The 12,522-nt window shown below is 49.9% G+C and overlaps 1 protein-coding gene across 10 annotated transcripts in view; it reads left to right on the top strand.

Annotated features, from left to right (window-relative positions):
• CDK5RAP2 (CDK5 regulatory subunit associated protein 2) overlaps positions 1-12,522 on the top strand; it is a 182,358-nt gene that overhangs the window by 107,962 nt on the left and 61,874 nt on the right. For 9 of the 10 annotated variants that reach the window (XM_089913676.1, XM_022578895.2, XM_089913670.1 and 6 more), the window contains 3 exons: positions 909-1,004; positions 2,872-3,059; positions 11,731-12,163. The exons of the other annotated variant lie outside the window; for it this stretch is intronic. In XM_089913676.1, coding sequence (XP_089769802.1) covers positions 909-1,004; positions 2,872-3,059; positions 11,731-12,163 — 717 coding nt within the window. The remainder of the gene's footprint in view (positions 1-908; positions 1,005-2,871; positions 3,060-11,730; positions 12,164-12,522) is intronic. 10 annotated transcript variants of the gene reach the window in all.

Below are 12,522 nucleotides of genomic sequence, written 5' to 3'. Positions count from 1 at the left end.
GCTGGGACTCAGCTCATGTTTTAACGCTGGGGTGCAGTGGTCACTACTTCATCGGTGAGATGCGGTTTGGTACAGTTTTTGAAACAGCGTTGGCTACCTTCCCTCTCACTTTTTATTTGGTTAATCCGGGTGTCTCATGCCTAGAATTTTCCCTCTTCCAGAGAGCTGAGATCTGGCCCTGTTGAGAACACTGAATTGTCTGTTCTGTAGAACGCAAACTGCAGAAGCTTTGGGGTTTACACTTCTTTAGAGCATTAGGGACTTACGCAGTCTTTAGAAATAACTCTCTTTCATTTTCAAAAGCATAAAGTTATTGTCAGGGAAGCTTGATACTCTACTCATTAGCGATGAGGACTTTTTTGTCAGCAAAATGGCAGTGTGGCTGAGACTGCCCATCTCAGATGTGTGACAGTACAAAAAGAGGTTTATCCCCTGGGCTAAATAGAAGGGATGCATAAATTGGGCACACCATAAATTTCATTTACTGCTTTCTCGCTATTTGATAGTTTCAATTCCATCAATAACTGTTTTCCAAAATCTTGTTACTTTTATATAATCTGAAAGTGAATTCAGCAATGGCAGGGATGGGAGCAGCACAGCGGACAGCACAGTCAATTTCCAGCAGCTCAGGAAGGCCATGCGAGGGCAGGGGCAATGGCTTTACTTATTTCTTGGGGAATTTGTCCTTAAATTATGCATGATCCCAGGCAGCTGTGTGTGATTTGCCAGAACTAGCAGCTCTGACTTCGGCTAATTTTTATTTCATGGCTTTGGCATTTGTCTCTGCCTTTTTTTGGTTTGTTTTTTGTTCTGCATCTTTTAAAAAAGACATCACCGACTTATTCATACATATTCATGCTGCACTCATTTTTGGGTTGCATTTTCACACCATTCCATGCTCCATGTAGCTTCTGGCTAGCAAGGAGGACGAGGACTCAAGCAGAATTGGAGAGGATGACAAGAATAATCTGCTGAGTGGCGAGTGTCTGGAGCAGAGGAACAAGGTAGGAACATCTGCCCCTCTCTGTGCCCAAGCCCGCCTCCAGTCTGGAACGAGTCCAACGGGTTTTCTGTTCCTTCCATCTGTGTGGAGTGCCTGCCGTGTGCCAGCGGGGAGCAAAGAGAGGAGGCCTCTTCCTTTCTGGAAGTTACAGACGGGGTGGTAGGGCCAGTCATGAACCAGGAAAACAAACATATAGTTGCAAATAAAAACGAGGCTGTTGCAGGAGAGTCGCAGGCATTGGACACTGGGCCTCGGCAGCTCTTTAGAGCTCTGACCCAACGCATTCATTTTACGCATTGGAAACTGAGGCCTAGGAGGGGAGGTGGCTTATCTGGGGCTCAGAGTAAGACAGTGACAGAGTTGGGACCAGAGCCCTTGTCTCTGGACTGCTGTGAACTCCCAGATCATCTGTGTGTAGAGTAAGGAGCCACTGATAGAACCAGACTTTCCTCCTCTGGGTCCGTCTGCAATCTCCTGATCTGAAACCCAGCTTAGTGTCATCTGGGCGGTGTTGAGAATTTTACTCCAGGCACACTGAGGCTGAACATTTGGAGCAAATATTCTCCAGGGTTGAAAGAACCGTAAAGACTGGGATGTGGCGGGAGACAGGAGGCTGCAGATTGGGCGTTTGTGGCCTTCAGGGTGTTCAGGTTCGTGGAGTCTTGAGTGAGAGATCATTCTCATGAGCGTTTTGGACAGCAAAGCAGTTAAAAGTGGGGGCTCCGGAATCAGGTCTGATTTTGAGTCTTGGTCACGATCTCTGTGACCTTGCGTGAACCCTTGCTTAACCCCCAAGTCCGAGTTTCCCCATCAATGAAGGTAATAACACCGCTTCCTGGTTAGAATTGCTGTGATATTTAAAGAGAAGGTATGTACTAAGTGCTCAGTGAGTGGTAGCAATTGCTCTTTTTATTATTATATTCTAGACTTTTCCTTCGGTGGAGGTTGCTTATTTAGGTGGATTTAATGACTAGATTGGTGGCAAACAAGACCCTATAAATGACAGCTCATCTGTGTGGGTCTTGTCTTCCGTTTAAAAATCTTAATCATTTTACATATGTGGGGAGAGGGGTGTGATGGCCAGTGTGTATATCACCAGCAGGTAATGAAGTCAAGAGGAGTTATTTATAGACTGATAGAAGAAATTTACAGCTTTGGAAAGCGAGAGAAAGAATGCTAATTGCAGCACCTCAAGACATGCCCAGCACAGGCTTTAACTAGATGTTTCCTTGGTACCACTCCTCTGGGACCCTCAGCGACCCAAGAAGGTGGATCTGTGAAGAACACGTCTTCATGGGAATTAGGAACTCTCCACCGTCCTGATGAGACAAATCAAAGTCACAGTAATGAGGATGTGTCTGTAAAGAGGTTGCTTTCTGACATATAATGAGGAGGATACATTGCAAGAAGCATATAATAAATGTCCAAAGCATTGTTAATGGCAGTTAACAATGTTCCATTGTTAATGGCAGTTAACAATGTTAACAATGTTAACAATTCTTCTTAGAAAGAATTTACAGGAAGTAGGCCGTGGGCTGAGGGAACACAGCTGTAGCGGGTAAGACACTGCGCCAGGAACTTAAGTGGGCCAGCCATCTCATTTTGTTCTCGTAGCCGCCATGGGAGGTGGCGTTACTGTGCCCAGTTACGGATGAGGAAACTGAGGGTGAGAGGAAGTGATGTAAACACCTCCGTGCCCTCAGATGAGCGTGTGTGGACCGCGTGCGCCCTCCCTCTCCCCTTTCATTTTCTCTCGGGTCTACTTGCCCTCACTCATCACTGTTTGTCTCCATCCTCTCTCTCTCTTCCACGTAACCCCCTTCCGCTCCTTTGTAGTCCATTATCTGACCACATACTTTGATTTGCAGATTATGGAGGTCAATTCCAAAGGGGGCTGCAAAAATGGATATTTAAGGCACACAGATTCCAGTATTTTAGACTCTGACGGAGCCCACAAATCCGGCTGCCCCGGAGACCAGAGTTTGGAAGAAGGCGAGCTCCTGAGCCTGCTCGCCCCTCTCTTCAGCGAGAAGGCCATACGGTTACTGGAATCCAGGTAGACATGGGGCCCAGGCACTGCAGTTGTCTCTGGTTTGAGGGGAGAACAAACTCATTTTGCTAAATGGATTTAGATGGCGGTGCTGTGTAATTTACCTGGGAGAGCTCCCGAAATGGCTTGGAAGGAATCTTGCCAGTTGTGCAATTAAGTAATTAGGCTGCCTGCTCCTTGGCTGCGAGGGGACTGCGTTCAGCAAAGCCGCGTGCAAGGCCAGCGTAAAGAGGAGAGAGAAAGCTTCCTTCAGAATTGTTCCTGGGAGCCCGGAAAGGGCTGCCTAGCTGTCAGCGCGAGGAATCAGCCCTCCCGAAATCCCTTCCGCTTTCTACGACAACTTAAAAAACTGCCCCTGTACTTGTGACTCTGCTGTTTCATGTTGAGCTTGAACTACAATTCCCTTCTCATTATATCTGCCGGGAGTCTTTCCTATGTGAGGAAACACTACAGGGTGTTTTCCTTAAAACGAAAAGGGAGAAATATTCAGTACATTTGTATTTTTAAAATTAGTCCTTTAGGAGCAGATTTCCCTTCTTTCCTATTCTTTCCAGGCCACTGTAGCAGCTGCTCTGGGCTTTGGAGCCAGAGCGAGCTGTGCTTGCTTTTCTCTCTCAGTGCCTCCGTTTCTCTGACCACTTCTTGGGGTTGCTGTGAGGAATGGAAAAAATGCTGTTCAAGGAGAATGGCTGGCATGTGGCGTGTGTTCAGTGAAACCTTTCATTCTCCTCCAGCACAGACAGAGAAAGGGAGCTGGTACCACCACCCAGGACGGCTGGCACGAGCCTAGTGGTTCTCATGTCCTTGGTGGGCTCAGCCCCATAGACATTTTTTCAGCTGAAAAAGGACAGTAGTGTTCTGTGAGCTCCGGGAGGCTACCCTCCCCAGCCCCTGACATCTGCTTAACATTTTTCTAGCCTGAGTCCTCATGCTAGGGGGACATGCCCAGTGGCTGTTCTGGTATATTATCACAGGGAGTTGGGTGACCATAATGACACTTGAGAAATGGAGGATCTCCTCGGCATCAGGGGCTCCTGTGTTAAGAGTTAAAAGATGCACCTCGCTCTCTCTGAGGACCGCCTAGGAAGGCACGTGGGTGATGTGACCTGGGAAAGTACAGTGGACTGGTGGGAGTGCAGGGAATTGGGGCCCACATGCTCCCTCCTGGCAAGGAGGAGCTTTTCAGCCCCAAATCATTGTTGTCATGCCAGCCCGTGGCCTCAGAGCTTCCAGTCTTTCAGTAGAAGCCCCAAATTTGTATGCTCAATCTCCTGATTTTTGAAAATTTAGACTTCATTACAGTTTTAAAGAAAGCGCTTTACGCGCTGACACTCCGCAGGCAAGCTTGGAACATCAGCCATTCAGTTACCTGTTCCCTTGTAGGCGTCTGTTCCATCAGCTTCCGGGCCATTGTGGGCCAGTTCTAGTGTTAGAAAAGGCTTTCTTAAATGCCGGCCGGCATCTGCTGCTCTGATCCTGCTTTCTGTGCAGCTGCCTTTCTTGGTGCACCGCTGAGCCCCAGGACGGCAGATTCACGGCTCCGAGGGCCCTCCTGAAGGCCCAGCTGTGGTCTTTTAAAAAGACCGCTTGGGTAACTAGGATTCTCATTGGCCAGGGGAACACTAATTTTCTGCCCAGATAGTCTCTCCAGGAGTTCGGTGTTTTGATCCCCCCAAAAAGCAGGGTATTAGAGCCAGACAGACCTGTGCTCTGGTCCAGCTGTACCGTTTAGACCTTGTGACTTATCTCCCCATCTCGGTTTCCTCACCTGTAAAGTGGGGGGTGATGATACTTATCGACCCTGTAGGGATCTTGTGAGAATGAAATGAAGTAATGTGTGTACATACGGATCCAGGTTGGTATTAACTGGGGCTTTGGTGATATTACTGCTTAAAATGTGCCTGGCCAGTTACTCCTACCCTTTCCCTGTTACCCTCAGGTAAGATTCATACCATATGCAAGATACGTCGGCCAGCCCGTGATTCAGGCCTCTGTGTTCATGGCTGAGCCCATGTCTGATACCCTGGTGTGGAGTGCGATAGGCTTAGGCCCAGGACTTAGGCCTCTGAGCTCTGCCACCCCCTAGCCATCCACCCTGGGGCCTAACAGGCTAGCAGAGTAGCTGGGCCCCAGGAGTAAATCTGATTCAACTTACCCATCCACTGGGATGGATAAGGAAGCAACTTAGCCTGATTAGCTGTCTTGCACTTGACCAAGCCGAGCACTCGTTCACCGGGGCTGGAGTGAAGGGTCAGCTCGTGGAGGACGGGCTGGCTGGCCCTGCTCTCCCATGGTCTTCACCATGTGTGTGGTTCCCAACCCTCTTTTCACGTGCTTCTGGTTCGTTTGCCCCATTCCCTAGAGGACATGGTTTAGGATTTATTACCTAAGCGTTTCAGTCTTTGTAGCTAAACTTAGGTGTGACATTTGAAAAAGTCTAAAAGGGGAGCCCTTGGGGATTTTTTTTTTCAAGGCTAGTATTCTTGAGCCATACCTAGTAGAAGTAGAGAAGCTAACTCTCCTAAAAAACCTGGGTCTGCTCTTCTGGGCATGGTGAAGGGACAGGTAAGGGACCACCAGAGCGTGGAGCTGGCGAGGGGTCTGAAGAAGTTAGCAGAGAAAGACCCAAGGAGACTCGGGTGTGCGGGCTGCGGGGGAGAGGACGCGGCGAGTGCTTGCAGGCAGATCCTGTTACAGAGGGACTGGGTCTGTGGGCTTCAGACAGAAACCCGGGGTCCTCCTCGATCCTCCCCTTTCCTTCACCTCCCAAACCCAAGTCCTGACCCTTCACCTCCCAAATGCACTCCTCCCATCCCTGTCTCCTCCTCTCCATTCCTCGCTTCTGTCACACTTCTCCGGCATCCCCACAGTTGCCTCCTAACTAGTCCCCTGCAGCCATCCTGCCCCCTTCCAGTCTGTTTTCCATGCTGTATCCAGAGCGGTTACTTAAAATGCAGTGAAGTCACTCCTCTACTTAAGACCCCTCGGAGACGCTCCACTTTTCTTGGGACCAGAGAATCCTTAGCCCAGCCTGCCAGGCCCCGTGTGATCTGGCGACCCCCTCCTTCGGCTCTGTTCACACTGTGCCCGGCCTGCTTTCTGTGCTCTGGCCCTGGAGCACAGTCCTTCCAGTCCCTGGAATGAGACCCCTTTCATCTCGTTTCAGAGCCTGGGCACATGCTGGTCCCTCCGGATGGGCACTCACGGTTGCTTCCTCCACGCTCCCCTCCCCTGAGCAGGGCAAGGTCGTCAGCTGGGGAGGGGAGAAGACCTGAGCAGGGCAAGGTCGTCAGCTGGGGAGGGGAGAAGACCTGAGCAGGGCAATGTCGTCAGCTGGGGAGGGGAGAAGAGAAGCTGCCGGGGGGTGCTGAGCGCCCATTTTGAAATGAGTGACGATCAGTACAAAGTGTGACCCGTCCCGAGAACGCCTGTAGCACGAGTAGCTGCCCAAGCCCAGGTCTGAAGGCAGGGTTGGATGGGACAGGTGAGGGGTTACCTAGGCCTCTTCATCTCAGTCCAAGTGCTTCCATACCCTTTGCTTCACTTATGAAGGTCAACGCCAGTTTGCAAGTTGTGAATCCAGTGGCCAGTGTCTGCTTTCCTGCAGCGGTGGCCACGCTCCCCGGCCTCTGTTCACAGCTCCCCTCTCTATGTTCCTTCTCCCTCACTGGCCTCTCCTCCTCAGTCTCCTGTGCTGGCTCCTCTTCCTCTGGTGGATGCTGGATGCTGGATGCTGGATGCTGGATGCTGGAGTGTCCCGGAGCTCTTTTCTAGCTCCCTTTCCCCCTCTGTACCTCCTTTCTCCACAGCTGCAGAGCACGCTGTGTGACTTCCAAATTCATACCCACGGCCCAGACTCCCCCCTCCAGATCACACGGTCAGCTGCCTACTTGCTGTCTCCTCCTGTGTGTCTGACAGGCGCTTTCAACTCTAATCGGTTTATTTTCTTTTATTTTTTTAATTTTTAATTAAAAAAAAATGTATTGATTTCTTTATTTTTCGCTGCGTTGGGTCTTCGTTGCTGTGCGTGGGCTTCCTCTAGTTGGGCTACTCTTCGTCATGGTGAGCGGGCTTCTCATTGCGGTGGCTTCTCTTGTTGTGGAGCACGGGCTCTAGGCACGCGGGCTCAGTAGTTGTGGTTCGTGGGCTCTAGAGCGCAGGCTCAGTAGTTGTGGCGCACGGGCTTAGTTTACTCTGCGGCATGTGGGATCTTTCTGGACCAAGGATCAAACCCGTGTCCCCTGCGTTGGCAGGCGGATTCTTAACCACTGCGCCACCAGGGAAGTCCCTCTAATTGCTTTAAAACCCAACCCCCTGTTCTAATGTGCTTCTCTGCTGTTCTTCCACGAGTCACTTAATAGCACTGCTGTGGCCGAAAGTGTAGCTTCCACAATCCTCTTAACTATCAGTAAGTCCCGTTGTTCCACCTGGAAAATGGATCCCTAATCCACCCACTCACGTCTCTACGGCTTCCCTGTCAGTCCAGCTTAGTCCAAGCTGTCACATCTCGTGCCTGGACTCCAGAAGCACAGCCTTCTAAATTGTCTCCCTGCTTCCGTTTTTGCCTCTCTGTAGCCATTCTCCACAGAGGAGCCAGAGCCAGCTTTCAAAAACTTAGATGAGATTATGTTTCTTCTGTGCTTAAGGTTTTCCAATGGCTTTCCGTTACCTTTAGAGTAAGATCAGAGCTCCTTGGCCTGGCCTCTGCCTGCTTCTGTGTCTTTATCAGCTACCTCTCTTGTTCACACTCACCTTTCTGTTCCTCAGTCATCCAAGCTTGTTCTCACCTCAGAGCCTTTGCAGTAGCAGTTCCCGCTACCTGGCACACTCTTTTCCCAGGATGTGGTGGTGTCTCAGCTCTGTGGAGAGGCCTTTCCTGACCACTTTGTCTAACAAGAATCCCTGCTTCTACACTTTGTCTCAGGACTGCCGCCCTCCTCCCCTCCTTCTCGTCCCTCCTTCCTTGTACTTCTCCTTGCCTTGCACTGTCTTATTTAGTTACCCGTGTCTGTATGGATGTCTGTCTCTTCAATGAAACGTCAGCAACATTGTACTTTTTCACCATGCATTTCCACCGCCTTACATGACAAATGGGAGAAGCTCAATGAATATTTGAATGAATGTGTGGACAATTAGAAGCTCAGCATCATAGCAGAAGGTTTAAGTTTAGAAAACTAGAAAGAATGCAGTGCTTCTTTGGAGTCAGAAAGGTCTGCGTCTGCAGTCTTCGCTCTGCCACTTTGCTGGAAGATCTTGAATCTTCACGAGCCTGTATTCTTCATCTGTGAAACGGGGTCAGTAACAGCCCCCATCTCAGTCTTACTGTGAGGACTAAAGCTATTTAGTGTATTTAAGGGACCTGGCACACCGTTAAGTGCTTAGTAAATGTCAGTTCCTTTCCCCTTATGCCTTCTATGTGGCAAAGATGCTCAGGTTATATAAACAACGTTTGGGCCTCTGACAGGGCCCTCGGACTGAACCATTAAAAAGGTCCTGATTATGGCGATAGCTTAATGAATCTGCTGTTCAGATTTCTAGCAGAGTAACACTTGAAATGTTAGCAGCTCTGCCACTTTAGTATATAATGGCCTTTTTTTTTTTTTTTTTTTGTGGTACGCGGGCCTGTCACTGCTGTGGCCTCTCCCGTTGCGGAGCACAGGCTCCTGACGCGCAGGTTCAGTGGCCATGGCTCACGGGCCCAGCCGCTCCGCGGCACGTGGGATCTTCCCGGACCGGGGCACGAACCTGTGTCCCCTGCATCGGCAGGCGGACTCTCAACCACTGCGCCACCGGGGAAGCCCTATAATGGCCTCTTTCACCACCTTTTACTACCCATTTGTAAGTCTTTTTTCCTGGATTTTATTGTGTGTTGTTTGGTAGTGAGTAATGGTCCTCCTTTGGCTAGCTCAGTAGCAACTGTTATTATTTTCAATCTGTATTAAGGGAAGGAGAGGAAAGGAAAATTTAGTTTAACATGCTTGAAATACCAGAAATATTGTTTTGAACTCTGGGTTTACTAAATTTTAAGATGGTTTGTGTAGTCTAGATGATCCCATGTTAGAAGTGAAAAGTGTACCACACGTTTTAATTTTGTTTTTCATACTTTTAGTTTTTCCCCTGTTTCAGTGTGCTGTAGCTGTTTAAGTTGACTTAAATTGATTCTGCCCCAGAGCTGGACGTTCGGAATCCAGGTAAGAGTTAAGGCTTCATCCCTGCCCTTAGAGGGCCCAGTGGGAAGACAACATGAGGGTACCTGTCACTTCCAGTGGTAACAAAGATACAGAGGAAGGGGAGGCCAAGGTATGCTAAGGCAGTCCGTCGTTCCGGTCTCTGACAAGGTTTTTTGAAGTAATGCAGGCAAGAGAAACTGCAGAGAGGAGAAGGATCTAGCACTGATGAGGGCCTCTTCTCTCTCCCGTCTCTCTCCTGACTCCACCCCATTCATCCTGACCACATCTTCTTTTTCCCAGAAGATAGCAACAGCTTTCCAGCTGGCCCTCCCTCAGTGCTTGACCCCCCTCCAGTCTTCTTTTTTATAATTTTCTGTCTCAGTTTTATAACTTCCTCTCATTTTTATGAGTCTCTTTTTCTCCTTTATTTTTTAGATGATTGACACATACTTAGTTTAAGTCTTCTTCAGATTGCTTTATTGTTTTTATTTCCTCGAGTGTGAGCTCTCTCATCTGTCCGATTGCTGTCTTTCATAACAGTGGATTTTGTTTGCAGCAGTGGTTTGTGTCAGCAGCCCCGCTCCGCCCGCCACCCTTGCGCCTCCCTGTGTGGTGCTTTTGAAGTTGCCTTGACTTGTCTCTCTAGGTCTTACTTTAGGGGCATGAAATTTGCACGGGTCTTCTTCCAACCATGGGAGTTAAATTTCCGCTTTCTGCGGATGCCCTCTTTATCGTGGCAGTGGGTCTCCTCCTCTGTTTCTGACCTTTGGATACATCTTATTTGATTCTGAGTCCTGTAGTGCACCTTGACCATTTTTTTGTCTTGTCTGTTTTGCTGTCATTTACGTATGTTTAGAGCAGATGGTAGGGGCTCTTGAGTGTACTTTCACCACTGTCCTGACGGGAAATCTCTCCATTCGTCCTCCACACGTGGCACATGTGTGGCCATGCACTCGTCACACGGAGCCTCCCAGTGGCTCTCCTTTCCTTAACATGGCTGAGGTCTCCCTGCCTCACCTTCCAGCCTCACCTCCCTGCTCTCCACAGTGTGTCTTGACTCCGTTCATATTGTTTTCCATGCTTAGAAGTTTCCATTTCCCTTCCCCCAGCTAACCTCTCATCAACTCTACAGGCCCTTTTTTGGCGTTCTTCCTGCCACCCCCAGTCTGGACACCCTGGAATGCTTGCCCATAAGCTTCCCAGACTTCCACAGTGCCTGTGTTTCTCTTTTTAGCCTGTGGAGTAGTGATTTGTTTACACATCTGCCTCTAACACCAGGCCCCGCAGGCACTTCTGCAGCCCCAGCGCCCATTATAGTGTCTGGCCCAAGAAACACACTCACAAGGGATTCTTCTGGAACCGCTCCAGAGTCTTCTACGTGTTGGCTTAGTTTGAGTTCCTGGGAAAGCAGAACCTGAGGTAACCACTTGGGTACAAGTGGTTTATTTGGGATGTGACTCAAATAAAGAAGGAAGAAGGGATGAGGGAGACTAAGGTAGGGATGGAGGCAAAGCCAGGAAGGCTGTGTTATGATCTGGTTGCTACTGTGGGCAGCTGGGCCTCTGCCCTGCCAGCCACCCTCTGAGGGATGGTGTAGACCCTGCGTCAGTGCTGGCCCTCTGAAGGACGGGAGACGGGGACATTCACCCAACAGCTCTCTTCCTCCACTGGTTAGGGTTTCCCCTGGAGCTATAAATGGGTCCGCACTTGCCCGCTGCCCTGCTGGCCGGCTCAGAGAGCTCTGGGAAAGGGCCCAAGGCAGCAGAGAGATGCCGTGGGCGCTGGCGGAGGGACTGTCTACAAGAGCTGTCAACGCAGTTGCAGCTGAAATCCCAGGGAGGCCCAGGCCATGTGGCAAAGGGGCGTGAGAAGCACCTGCTACCCGTACATGCTCTCGTTTAATCCTCAAGCGTCCTGTGGAGGAAAACTCACCTTGCTTTCCAAGAATCACAGAGTTAGAATCTGAAGCCATTTTGTCTGATTTCAAAGCCACTGCTCTTTTTATCCAGAGCAGTTCCCAGCATCCCTTCATTCGATACCTTTGCTGAGCACCGACTGTGCACCCTGATGGACCAGGTGGCTCATGGATCTGCCAGGTTGGCTAGATTCATCCAAAGCCATACTTGCCCCTGGATGTAGGGATGGGCCCAGGGGGGTGGGCGGACCTTGCAATCGTCATGCATACCTTATGACTCTGTTTGCTCTTCCGAAGCCCAGCCTGCGTCCAGGTAGCTGTGTGCCCCCCTCACTTGCTGTGCACCTGTGTCAAATCAGTTCTCTCCTTCTCCTCCATGAAGGAGACATGTGGTACCTACCTGGTGTGGTTGTTCTGAGGTGACCTGGATAGCATAGTTGGCGTGGGTCCTGGCACGTGGCAAGTGCTCACTGTGTTTAAATTCAGCAGAATCTGGGCCAGAATCGATGGGGAAAACTTAGGAAAGTGGGTCGGTGACAAGGCCATAGCAGAAAGCTGAGTCCACCCACTTCCTTCCCTTTTGGAAAAACAGGCCGGACCTTCTGAAAGTGCTCCGAGAACTGCTTCTGGAACAGATATGCTTGAGAGAGCAGGAAGCTTCGGGAGAACACCTTGATGGTAAAACGGAGAAGACACTTGGGCAGATGGCCGTTCAGCTAAGAGGTGAACTCGGGCATTTCATCCAAGCCAACTTGTCTTCCAAGCCACGTGATGAACTCGAGTGGCCTCCGGGAGTCCAGCTAGCAAAGGCGGCAGAGGCGTCCCGCGTCGAGCAGAAAGATGCCTCCGTGCAGACCATGGCTGTGGAGGGCGACACGGTCAGATTCAGACACGAGGGCACGACAGAGCCTTGGGAAGAGAAGCCAACAGACGCCGTATTCAGCGCCGAGCATCAGCCGGAGAACTTGTGCAGGGTGCCAGGGCAGCAGGCCGCTGCCCTCTCCTTCCCCGGGGGGACCGAAAAAGTAAGTTTCCCCACATATTACTTACTTAGTTACTTACTAAATATAGACCAAAAACTTAAAAATCACCTCCGATCCCACTGCTTTTTAAAAATTTGTATAAAGTCTGGTGTCTCTCTCTGCCTGTACTTAATCTTGGCCTCTACCTGGAGGTGTGTGTCCATCCTGAACTTCCCCAAAGTGTTACCAACATTTCCTCCCTCCCTGTCTCCTCCCCCATCCCAGCCCTCTCTTATTTATCTATAACTGTGTTTTCATTCTAAAAGCAGAGTCATGTGTGTACATCTGTCTGTAGCTTACTGTTCCATGTTATGTATCAGGAACATCTTTCCTTGTAATGGCTGCTAAAATTCCACTGTGGG

Source organism: Delphinapterus leucas, chromosome 6 (genome assembly GCF_059928025.1).
Source record: "Delphinapterus leucas isolate spDelLeu-1000000601 "Yukka" chromosome 6, BTC_Dleu_Yukka2, whole genome shotgun sequence".
Classification (NCBI taxonomy): Eukaryota; Metazoa; Chordata; class Mammalia; order Artiodactyla; family Monodontidae; genus Delphinapterus; species Delphinapterus leucas.
The sequence above is the reverse complement of the archived record's forward strand: the minus strand, read 5'-3'. Positions and strand labels throughout refer to the sequence as shown.